Source organism: Anser brachyrhynchus (assembly GCF_964034855.1).
Source record: "Anser brachyrhynchus genome assembly, chromosome: 16".
Classification (NCBI taxonomy): Eukaryota; Metazoa; Chordata; class Aves; order Anseriformes; family Anatidae; genus Anser; species Anser brachyrhynchus.
The window spans coordinates 1,954,958-1,967,063 of NC_137734.1; the positions used below are offsets into that span (position 1 = coordinate 1,954,958).

At 66.7% G+C, this 12,106-nt stretch overlaps 2 protein-coding genes across 3 annotated transcripts; both read right to left on the minus strand.

The window, feature by feature from the left end:
* Positions 1-1,424: 1,424 nt before the first annotated feature.
* On the minus strand, positions 1,425-11,767 carry SAMD10 (sterile alpha motif domain containing 10). Of its 2 annotated transcripts, none has more exons than XM_080557553.1 (5): positions 11,698-11,767; positions 6,741-6,925; positions 3,989-4,157; positions 2,464-2,604; positions 1,425-1,510 (listed from the first exon to the last, which is right to left on the minus strand). In XM_080557553.1, the coding sequence occupies exons 1-5, from the start codon at positions 11,726-11,728 to the stop codon at positions 1,446-1,448; spliced, it is 591 nt and encodes a 196-aa protein (XP_080413679.1). In that variant the 5' UTR covers positions 11,729-11,767; the 3' UTR covers positions 1,425-1,445. The 2 variants fall into 2 exon arrangements, with proteins under 2 accessions (XP_080413679.1, XP_080413680.1); XM_080557554.1 differs by having other exon boundaries at positions 1,425-1,553.
* On the minus strand, positions 6,956-9,313 carry LOC308178621 (uncharacterized protein). Its single transcript, XM_080557552.1, is given in 2 exon segments — positions 6,956-8,990; positions 8,993-9,313. Coding segments are annotated over 2 exon segments (1,068 nt in total). The 5' UTR covers positions 9,044-9,313; the 3' UTR covers positions 6,956-7,973.
* Positions 11,768-12,106: the final 339 nt, after the last annotated feature.

Sequence of the window (12,106 nt, forward strand, 5' to 3'; positions counted from 1 at the left end):
AGCCAATTTGGCTGCATTTTTGAAAAGGTCAGCAGCAGCAGAAGAAATTCAGATTTCTGTGTGCTCGCAGGGAGGCGAGGGGCTGTGAGCAGCGGAGCCCCCGAGGCAGGGGGGCTGCCTGCAGACGGGCCCTGCGGCTCACTGCCTGTCCCCCCCCGGCAGCGAGGGCAGCACACGAATGGGCATCAGCCACCTGCGGGCCGGGTGCCACCCTTTGGGCACCTCCAGGTGCCCGGAGCGCCCTGAGGAACGTTGTTCTTGGGGGTTTTACTAAGGAGACCAAAAACCTTTGGGTGCCATCATCATTTTTGCTAGTCCTGAGCAAACGGCAGTTTTTCTGCTCATGCACCCCCATGGAAACCTGCTGCCAGGTGTGCCGGGGCCACTTCTGAGCAGGGAACGGGTCAAACCGTGGGACGAGCCAGGAGCCCAGCCAACTAAAACACCAGTCTGACTTTATTCACACAGCAGGAGGCAGCGGTGCGCGGCGGCCACTGGCTCCTGGGCGCCCACCTCTGCCAAGTCCGGGGTGCAGCTGGTGCCCGTGGCCCTGGGGTGCTGCCCGCCGGCTCGGCAGGAACCGTCGCCCCCAAAAATCATCACCGGGTTATCGGGACGGTGCTGGCATCGGTGGCACCGCCACCAGCCCCCGCCAGGGTCAGGTGTTTGCAAAAGCCCCGGAGAGGCAGAGCTCTGCAAGGAGCCCGGCCAAAGTGTGGCCAGAATTCGGAGGGGGGAATAAATAAACCCCCTGGGACCGGAGGATGGGAGGCCCAGGCAGGCGGCCGCAGGACAAGGACGGACGAAGGACGCGGAGAGCTCCTGGCGCAGCGTCCTCCGGAGCACGGCCACGGCGTGCCAGCCCCGCCTGGGTGCTGCCATCGGTGCCTCAGCTCCTCTTTAATTCACAAAGTGGAGCCAGGCGCTGGCCGCTCTGCCCCGCTTTTCCTTTTTTTTGCCCGATCAGGCCACCTTATTCGCTACCAACAACCTTATCTCCCAGGGCACTGGAAGACAGCCCAGCCTGAGGAGAAAGCTAAAGCTCCCCGGACAAGCTCCGAGGCGTTGACACGGGCAGAGCCCGGAGCAATCCCCAGCCGTGCTGAGAGCCTCCAGGTGCTGGGGCGCCGCTCACGTGCCCAAGGTTTCAGCGTCCCGCGCGTGGCTCCGGTCTGTCCCGCGGGTGGCCGCGCTCAGGCTGAGCCCCGCTCGTCGCCGTCTTCCCCCTGCAATTTCACCCTGCGAAGGGTCAGGCTCAGATGGGCAGAAGTTCATCCAGCCCCGGGGCTGTTCTGCTCCTCTTCCTCTGGCTGGGAGCCGCGTCTGCTGAAGGAAGCGTCCCATCTCTGCACAGCAACGTATTCGTAGAAAAGAAAGAGAGAAGAAGAAAGAGAGAAGCCCCGGAGCGGCTTGGAAGCTGTCTCTTCGTATTCCAAGCACGCGGTTCAGGTCTCGTATCTGCGGTGCACAGTCCATCCCAGAGGTGCTCGGTTCACAGTGCTGGTACAATCTGCCAAACAGACGGAGCAGCTAGGAGACATTTCCAAAAGACGCTGGAACAAGGAGGGGAGAGGAAGGAATAAACAGCCTGCAGGGTGGCAACGGTGGAGCCAGCCCTGGAGAGCCCAGTCCTCTCAATGCCAATTGGCACAAATGGACTTGCTGCTGTGCGCCATGACCTGTCCCTGTGCACCACGACCTGTTCTTGTGTGCCACAACCTGTCCCTGTGTGCCACAACTTGTCCCTGTGCTCCATGCCCTGTCCCTGTGCTCCACGACCTCTCCCTGAGCACCATGACCTGTCCCTGTGCGCCATGACCTGTCCCTGGGTGTCATGACCTGTCCCCGTGCTCCACGACCTGTCCCTGTGTGCTACGACCTGTTCCTGTGTGCCACAAGCTGTCCCTGTGCTCCACGACCTCTCCCTGTGCACCACGACCTGTCCCTGAGCACCACGACCTCTCCCTGCCACCACGACCTGTCCCTGAGCACCACGACATGTTCTTGTGTGCCACAACCTGTCCTTGTGTGCCACAACTTGTCCCTGTGCTCCATGACCTGTCCCTGTGCTCCACGACCTGTCCCTGTGCGCTACAACCTGTTCCTGTGTGCCACAAGCTGTTCCTGTGCTCCACGACCTCTCCCTGTGCATCGTAACCTGTGCCCGTGCTCCACGACCTGTCCCTGTGCTCCACAACCTCTCCCTGTGCATCATAACCTGTCCCCGTGCTCCACGACCTGTCCCCGTGCTCCACGACCTGTCCCTGTGCTCCACGACCTGCCCCTGTGCACCACCGCCCACCCCAGCTGCAGCACGGGCTGGATTTGCACCGGCACCGTGCCGCTGGAGCAGGGCAGCCGGGTGGCCCTGGCTCTCACAACCGCTGCTCCCCTTTTCACCCACCCGGCCGCAGAGGGGCACGACCTCCTCCCGGGGTTCAGCTCCCTGCCCTCCCAGCCTACCTTGGCTGAGCAGCTGCAGGTTTCGGACCTCCTCGCGCACCTGGAGCTGCAGGACCTGCTGCAGGACCTCCTGCCGCTGCGCCTCGTGGGCGATGCCCATGCGCTGCAGCTTCTCCCCGTTGAGCCGCAGCAGCGCCCGACCTGCAAGCACAGCGCTGCTCAGCACCCCGCCTGGGGACACGCGTACGTGTGGAGGGAGCAAGGGAGGGGAAAGGGGTGGAATCCTTAAAAATCCTAAATCCTCCCGCCCCATGGACCCTGTCTATAGGGAAAGAGGGTAGGGTGGGATGGGGTGGGATGGGATGGGATGGGATGGGATGGGATAGGATAGGATGGGATGGGATGGGATGGGATGGGATGGGATGGGATGGGATGGGATGGGATGGGATGGGACGGGAAGGGACAGAAGCCTCACACCGTGTGCCCTGGCCTCATCGGGGCGGGTGGCCCTGTTTTTGGAGAGCATGGGGTTGCAGCTCAAGGTGCCAGCCTCAGGACAAGGTGCTGGCTCCAGCGATCACGTAACCCGTCCCTGCGGGCAGAAGCTTTCCATTTCTCCATTTTTTCTCCTTTTCTCCTTTTCTCCTTTTCTCCGCTCCACCTCCCGCATCAGGACGCGTCCTCCTGACCCCACGCAGGCCGGCAGCCGGGGGAAACGGGGCACCCATCAAAACCCATTAGCGCTGCTGCCCCCGTCCCCATCCAGCCACTCTCCTCCACTCCAGGGGCTATTAGAGGAGGGATTTACAACCAAGCTTTTGTCCTCGCTTCCCAGCTAATGCTCCCTTTATTTCCCACACAAGGGCTCGCTGAGCTCTTGCATTAGGGCTTTACGTCCCTCCCGGGCACGGGGCTGCGCTGCCCCCCCTCCAGCCTGTCCCCGCTGCTCTGCCCTGGTCCCCGCACGCTGCCGCTGCTGGGGCACGGAGGGGAGGGGATGGCTGGTGCCCGGCAGCTCCGTTCGCAGCACCTTCCACAGAGCAGCAGCTCCTAACGCTGCTCTGACCCCACGGAGCTCTGAGGAGCTCTGCTCGGCCATCGGACGTGGTGTCGTGGTGGGACGGGGACAATGCTGGTACTAAAGGGTCACAGCCACCATCCCTGCCCTGGGTCTGCGGCGTGGCCCCGAGCCCCTCGGCTCAGCACACGACCCGTGGGCAGCACCGCTCAGGACCAGCTGGTACGCGTGGGAGGCACATTCTGCTGCTAAAATCCAAAAAAAAAAAGGGTCCAGGGGGATCTTATTCTTCCCTGTTTTACAAAGACAATCCCCCCTAAGCTGCCTGTGCTCATTTCAAACCCCAGCCCACCCTGGGCCAGGGGCAGACGCCTGCTGCCCACCAGGAGCGGGTTTGCTTTGGAGCTGGAGTCTCACCAGGGAGGGGGGGCAGAAACCCAGCCTGCCCCCTCCCCAAGCACCCCGAGCCTGGCCCAGACCCCAGCCGCCCTAAAACCTGTGCGAGGCGACCCCGAGGAGCTGCTCTGGGCGACGAGCAGCAGCTCCGAGGGGCAGCGCGCGCGGTACCTGTGATGGCGTGGTGGGAGAAGGCCTCCACGTAGACGAGATAGTTGTGCGGGCAGTGCTTCTTCAGCCATTTGCACACATCCTGCTGGGTCCAGAGCACCACCGGCTTGGTGAGGCTGCCCAGCGTGGGGCTGGTGTGGTAGATGCCATAGTGATCGCAGGCACGGCCCTGCCCGGGGCGGGGGGAAGAAGGGAGGCGTCAGCGGGGCTCAGCGCCACGAGGAGCAAACCCCCCCCGTGCTGGGAAGCATCCCATCTGCCAGGGACGTTCCCTTCAAAAGCGGCAGCGGGAAGCCAGCCCCAGCTCCCCGGGTGCCTCCCGGCCCAGCGGAGCATCGCCCGGGTTCAGGGCCACCCTTGGGTGTCACCCTGGGGGTCCCCAATGTCCCCCGGGGGATGCTAACGGAGAGCCGGGGCGCGCGCGCGCCGCATCCTTCCCTCCGCAGCCGCGCGGCCCGGCGCGGTGCTGGGGCGTTCAGGACCCGCCGGCTCCATTTCCTCGCCCGTGTGACAGCAGCTGCAGCCTCCCAGGGCTGCTGCAGCCTGGATTTATCTCGGCGTGCGGCGAATCAAACCCCACGAGCCGGAACGGCGCGGGGAGACGAGGCCGCTTCTCGCAGGGCAGCCTCACGCGGAGCTGGGGCTGCAGGATGAGCCCCATCCGCGCTGGTGCTGAGCAGGAGGGGACGGGATTCCCAGGAGCCCTCCGGGGGTGCTGAGCAGGAGGGGACGGGATTCCCAGGGGCCCTCCGGGGATGCTCCTCTCCCACGTCCCGGGCAGCGAAGGGACAAGGAGCCGGCACGGGAACCCGGCGGCACCGCAAAGGTCGGCGGCGCTCGGACCGCAGCGCGCCAGCGCCGACCTCGATGTGTGAACATTGGCTAATTAAGCATGCCTAATAGAGGAGCGGAGATAATTAGCGTAACAGGGTCTCCAGACATCCTGCGGTTACTGAAACCAATAGCACGTCCCCGAGCGGTGGCGAACGGGAGGTGGCGGAGGGTCGGAGGGGTTTGGGGTGCTCCGGTGAGCCCCGGGGCGTGGGTGGTGCTGCACCCCCGGGCCCAGAAAAAGCAAAGATGCACGAGGTGCATCTGGGGCCAGAGAGGGACCAAGCAGCCCCTGCTGCGGCCGCAGGAGATGAGGGGGAAGAAGGCGAAGTTGGGAGGCGGTGGATAAATAACCAGAGGCCGTCCTGCAGCAGGATACGGCCACGAGGCGAAGCCCAGGCGCTCCCCGGATGGGCTCGGCGGGGTTTGCAAGCAGAGGAAACTTCACACCCGGCTTCAGGCTGGGGGAACGGGGGTCCTGGGTGGGCTCCTGGCAGTCCTGGGGGCTGCGTGCCCGGGGTTCCCTTCCAAGCGGCGATGAGAAGCGGCGAGGCTGCCCCCACCACCGCTACCTTCCCAACGCCGCGCGCGGAAATAGCGGGGAGCTCCCAGCAGCTATCACCCAAATAGCCCGTGGAGGCGCGGGGGGAGAGGTGGCCGACAACCTGCAATTTTCTCGGATTCTCGCGCTGGCTGAGCTCGTGTGCACAAATTGGAGAGGTGCCTGCCTGGGCCATGCGGCCCCACGGAGCCGAGCACGGGGCCAGGGGCTGCGGGACGCGGCCCCGCCGGCTCCTCGAGGCGGGGACGGAGAGATAATAAGCGCCGGGCTGGTTTTCCAGGCGGCTGAGCCGCGCTGTCTCTCTGATGAACCCTCAGCCGTGAAGGCAGAGGCTGGCGTTTGAGGCGAGCAGGCAGGAGCGGTGCCCGGCAGCGGGGGGTGCCCGGGGGGAGCCGTCCCCGCGCCGCTGCGTGGGGACCTGCAGCGAGCCACTGGCGTCACCTCCGTTCCCTCGGGCGTTTTCCCTCGTTTGTGGCACAAATAAAGCCCTGATTTGCACCCCCAAATCCCGCTGGGAGGCACCTGGAGACAGACGGGGAGGGACGAGACAAGTGCAGGAGCCCGGAGAGCGGCCGCTGTGTCTCCGCTGTCCCCGTGCGGAGATGCGGGAGCCAGGCCCTGCTGCTGCTCCCGGAGCATCCCGCCGGGACCGCGGGGCCCTGCTCCCCTCTGGCACCCCCCAGCCAGGTCCCCAGCATGTGAATGTGTCCCCCCATAGAGGCTGTGCCCTTTTATCTCCCAGGTTTTCTTCCCAGCGGTCACCGGCTGGATTTGCTGCCTCCCAATGCCTCTCCCAAGGGCTTCAGGCACGCAGTCGCTGCTGCCCTGTCCTCACGCCATCAGCAGCTCAGGTTCGTGAAGCACCAAAAGCTGCGAAGCTGTTGGTGCTCGGGGTTTCCAGGCACCCAGGACCCTTCCCACCCCTTCCCACGGCAGCACAGAGGCAGGGAAGGAAGCGAAGCCTGGGAACTTCGGGCTCGCTGCTTCAGCAGTGCACATTCACGCAATAAAGTTCAGAACTGTAGCCAGGTTCGGACCATTTACCTCCTAAACGACATGCCATAATGCTCCGGGATTGTAAGGCAATATAAGGAATTTGGTGCCGGCACATTTATTGCAGAGCCGTGCCAACTTCCACCTCCGAACGTGGAGGAGGCGACGCACAGGGCTCACCCAGCGCATCCCATCCCCTCCTCACCCCCCGTAACCCACACCCTGCCAAATAACCCCCCAAAAACTCATCCCCTAAAGGCCCGAGCCTGCAAAAAACGGATCTCTGGGGAACCGATGCGGGGCTCATTCCCCCTCGCAGCCGTGGGGACGGTGCCCCCACCCCCCGCCCCCAAACCCCGCAGGTACCTGTGCGCCCTCGGTGCCCGGCTGCCGCAGGAGCTTGACGGCGCGGGCGCCCTCTGCGCGCTGGCTGCGGCCGTCGTGCCAGGTGAGGCTGGTGCCGGGGCTGCGCTGCAGGCGGTAGCTGAGGTTCTCGGCCGACACCGTGTGCTCCAGGAGGCTGCGGCAGAAGCTGAAGTGAGCGGCGGTGGCTGCGGGGGGGAAAGGGAGTGAGAGGTGGCGGCGGCGGTATCTGATCACCCAGCGGCATTGCCCAGAAATGCCTCTTTTAGCCCCAGGCTGCAGCCCCGTGTCGTGACGGACCTGAGCGTACCCACTGCTGGAATCCCCTCCCTCTCCGTCAACCCCTCACTGGGGAGAAAACCCATCGGAAAACCCATTTTCTCACCCCCGTGGCAGGGCGCGTAAAGGGGAAGAGCGCAGCCGGTTTCCGCGGACCGGGACGGATCCGTCCCCACCGAGGGCTGGAGAGGTCCCGGGGGGACAAAACCCACCCTGGGCACCCCGACGGCGCTCACCCAGGCGATGACCAGCACACAGAACCCATCAGCAACGGCCACCTTTTGTCCCTCGCCCCTTTTAATAAGCTCAGGCTGCTGCACTTCATGTAATTGCGTTGTGATGAAGGGGGAAAGCTCTCCTTCGGAGCTGGGGGGCGAAGGGGCCGGCTGCTGCTGTAGGATACGCATGGATAGGGGCAGCCGGCTGGGATAAGAGACCCGAGCATCCCCCAGCGCCTGCTCCGACCCCGGCGAGCCAGGCACAGAGCGAAACCCCGCAAAAACAGAGACCAGAAACGATCCACGGCGAAAAATAACCGAGGGTGGAGGGTGACGGGGCTGGAGAACAGCCGCTGCTGCTCGGCCCCAGGGATTTTAAGGGAGGAGAGGTTTCACGGGCTTCTCCCGCGCTCCTTTGGGCAGGGGGGAAGCGGGATGTGAGCGGTGCCCCTTGGCTTTACGGCCGGTACGGAAATAAACCTGGCTGAGGACTGGAGGCGCTGGATCAGTCCGGGAAGCGGAAAATGAGAAGCCGGGTGTCAGAGCTGGCTCCGCGAGCGCTTCGGCTCCAGAGCGGCCTCCCAGGAGGGGAGGCCGGAGCTGGGGACAACTGAAGGGGATCTGAGCGCAGCCTGCGGGCACCCGCGACGGGAAGAGCCCGGGGGGCAGCAGCTCGTCGGCCCCAGCTCGGGCAGCACAGCCCCTGCAGCACCAGCAGCGGCTGAGCACCTTTTCTGACTCACCAGGAGACAAAGCGGCTAAAAACGGAGCAGGGAGAGCTTGTGGCTGTGTCACAGGGCTGTGGGCAGCTCCCTGCTCCCAGCATGGACCTCGCTGCCCCGGGGGGACCGAGGCTGGGGACGCGGATGGGAGCCGAAGACAGCGGCCGCCCAGCTCCGGGTGCAGCGCCCCTTCCCAGCACCGCCACCAAGCTGTCCCCTGCTAACCCCACCGTCAGGAAATTATGGCTTAACCATAAAACTTCGTGCTCGGTCGGTCTCATTTGGCAAGGGCTCGCCCTTGAGCTGGGGATTTTGCGGGAAGGAAATGGAACCGAGACCCGCGGGGATGCCGAGCACCAGCGGGACACGGGGCTGGGCTGGGGGACCCGTGGGGACCGCAGAGCACCAGGGCTCACGCAGCAGCTGGACGTGGGCATCTCCTCCTCCAGCAAACGGGGCTGGAGGCGAGGCAGGAGAGCCAGAGCGGGAGCAGATGGGAGAGGGGGGAACCGCTGGGGGGAAACCAGCCCGGAATACGGCAGAGCAGGGAGCGTCGGAGGCTCTGCTCCGTGGCGGGGGCTGCAGCGGCCGTGGTGCAGCCCAGAGCCCCAGCAGCACCTCCCCAGCCTCCTGCTCCTCCAGCCCGGCACCAGGGACCCCAAATTCCTGGTGCAGGTGAGAGGAGGGAGTGCTGAGCCAGGACAAATGGCTCGCACATAGCACATCGGAGCAAGGGGAGGGCACAGGGAGAGGAGCCCCCAGGTCCGCCACGAGCTCCCCTCTCCTCCCCGTGCCACCCCCAGAAGCACATCTGTCCTTCCCCCCCCAAAACCGAGCGAGCCTCCCCATCCCCTCCGCCCCTCTTTCTGCCGAGCAGGAGGCTGCACCCGCACCCTGGGGTGCACCCGCAGCCGCCCCCCCAGCCCCGTGCCCCCCTCACCTGGCTCAGGGGCACCCCGCGAGCCGCGGACGGCGGAGACGCAGCAGAGGGACGGGCGGCCCTGCTGCATCCTCGCAGGGGGAGGGATGCGCGCCAGCGCTCGGCACCGGCTGTCACGAGCGCAGCTCCATCCCTTCCTCCCCTCATGCCTCTTCCACACCTGACTGCCTCCTCTCACTGCCTCCGTCCTCCTGCCAATAAGCGGCGGCCGCACGCTCGCCCCGGCTCCGGCTCGAGGCCGGGCATCCCCCCCTGGCCTTGCTCGGGGTGGGGGGGGGACACGCGTTGACCCCGCGCAGCCCCCTCCCCAGTGTCCCACCGGCTGTGCCGCCAGGCAAAGCCAGCACCTCCCAAAGGCCTTAATCCCCCCCGCGCCTTTTGATCTGAATCTGCGCCGCGCTCGCCCCGCGTGCCCCTGCCTAATCCGGGGCCGGGGGGGGGTGGGTTTGGGCAGCTGGCACCGGGACGGGAGGGGGCTGCAGGGGGGGCTGCGTGGTGCCGGGAGGTGGCCGGGCATCAAAGCGCCCTGGGATGGGCAAAACCACGGCAAAATCATACATAGCCCTGGGCCACCCTGCTCCCAGGACCCTAAGGGTGCTCCCGTTGGGCACGGGGGGGGGGGTCGGGGGGGTTTCAGCCTTCCCGAATTCCCACGAGCCGGGCTGCTGTCCCCCCTGCGGTTCTCCCGCCAGCCCCGCGGGACGGGCGCCTCGCCGCTGGCTCGATCCCCCCGCAGGCTTGGGAATGGCCGCGGGCTCCTTTTCCCTCGGTGGCTTCTTTCTTTTCTTTTGGGCACCCCTCCAGGAGCACGGGGCGGGCAGAGGGAGGGCGCAGAGGCCGGGCTGCTGCACGGGGGGCAGCGGGCGGTGGGACGGCGATGGGCGCTCTGTGTTTTTCCCCCCCTCTAGATGCTTTTATGGCCGGCTGGAAAGCGCTACGGGGGCTGAGGGCAGCAGCAGTCCCTGCTGGGGAGAGGTGGGTGGGAACCTCCTGGGACAGAGAACTCAAAAAAAAAAAAAAAAGGGGGGGAAAGTGGCTGCAAGCAGCCAACTTCACACCTTAAGGGTGCGAGGAGGAGCAAGGCGCAGAGGTGCGGGGAGCCCAGCACCAGCTCCCTCCGCCACTGGTTTCCAGCACGGCCTCGGACCAGGCGCTCGTCCTGCGCCTCTGGTGCCGCCGGGTGTCCCGTGGACCCGCTGCAGGGATGCGTTTGCAGGCCGGTGCGTGGGGAGAGGCAGGGGGGGCTTGGGGTTGAGGTGGGGGGCACGGGGAGCAGGGCGGTTCCCCAGGGGAACCCTGCTGCAGGGAACAAAAACCCGCCGCCATCAGCCTGCCGGCTCCCGACGCCTCCCAGGGGAAGGGACATTTGGCACCAAATGGCGCGAGAGGTTTGCCGGCAGCCGCAGGGGGATTTGCGGTGGGGATTTGCAGGAGCCGGTCCTTGGGGGGCAGGTGGGGACGGGGCTGAGAGCTGAGCCACTCCCGGGACAGGGGGACAGGTCTCAGCACAGCCTCTGCTCACGGGGCCGCTCTTCGGGGGCTCTGTTGTGCTTCCAGCAGCATCCACGTGAGCCACGAACCCAGCTGGCGCTGCCATTGCCCCGCTCCCCTGCGTCCCTTCCACGTGGTGCAGGGCAGAGCCGCTGCTGGCAGGGATGGAGTGCCAGAGGCCCGCAGGGGCACGGCACCGCTCTCTGGGACCCCCGGGGCACGCTGTGCTTGAAGCCATACCCGGGCAATGTCCCTAGGGACCAGGTCCTGCCCTGAACCATTCCCAAAGTCCTGCTGGCCCCCGAGGAAGACAAGACCAAATCCCAAGTGGAGGATCGACACCCGGGAGCTCCAGCCTCTCCCTGGCATCCCTGGGGCGTGCTTGGCTCAGGACCTCACCGCGACGAGCATCATCCCAGCGCCTTCCTTGTAATTCCCTGCTCACGGAGGTCAAATCCCGAGCCCGTCGCGTGCCCGGGGATGGAGCTCGAGCCCGTGACTGCTCTCCACGAGCGGGAGGAGGAAAGGAACAAAAAGCAGCAGCCCCTTCCGTGCTCCCCCTGCCCATGCAGCGGGGGGACCTGCGTGGGTGCCGCCCACTCCGGAGCAGGGCTCTGGGGTGAGCAGCCCCGCGGTGGGAGGTCCTGGGGCACAGCATTTTGGGGGCTGCGTGTGTCTTTGGGGGTGCTCCTGCACCCCGGGGGCACCACCAGGAGGTCCCCGGGCACCCCAGGATGGGGTCGGGTGCCCAGGGGGGTGCGGGCAGGGCAGGCTCTCCAGGCAGAAGCCCACCGGCACGGGCACCCCGGCCTGCAGCGAGCCCCTTCCACCCCCACGAGCCCCTCCTGGGGGTCCCATCCTGCTCCAGCACCCCTCCGGCCTCCCCTGCCCTTGCACCCGCACCACTCCGGCCAAATTTCCCCTCCCATTTTATTGGTGCCCCCCCCAAAAAAAACTGGGGATAAGGCTGGGGACAGATGGTCACCAAGGATGGAAGGGGCAGAGCCCCGGGGCTGGAGGAGGGGGCACGGAAAAACGAATCCCCAGGGCTGGGGGCAGACCCCCGGGGGCAGTGGGGACAGCTCGGGGAATGGGGGGGGAACACAGAAAGCACCCCCCCGGGACGGAGAGGGCAGAGCCCCAGCACGGAGCTCGCACCGGGGACAGAGGGGGGCGGCTGGGGTGGGGGGTGAGGATGGGGGGGGGGCATCCCCCGAGGATGGCCGGGGTGTGGGGGGGGGTGTGAGGGGGGGGCCACGTCCCGCCGTGCACCTGAGCCCCCTCCTCCCCGGCTCCTCCATCCCCGCTACCTTCCATGTCCTTGGCGTCGCCGCAGCTCATCCTCAGCTCCGGCGGGGACGGAGCCCCCGCGCCCCCCCGGCCCCCCCCCCCCCCCACAGCGCCGCCGCCGCCGGCACCGGGAGCTCCCGGCCCGCCCCGCCCCGGTGCCCGCTCCGGGGGCGGCGCCGCTCTCCGCCACCCCCGGGCGCTCCGCCCGCCGCGCCGCCCCGCTGCCGCCCGCCGCTCCCCTCCCGGGGCTGCCGGTGCCCCCCGGAGACCCCCGCATCCCCCTCCCCCATATAGCCCCGACCTGCTCCGGGTCCCCCCCCTCCAGCACCAGCACCCCCCAAGCGCCCCCCCCAAGCAAAGGGATTTGGGGTTCGGGGGCGCGCGGCGGACACCGGGTGGGCGAGCGGGTGCGTGCCACGGGCGCAGCGC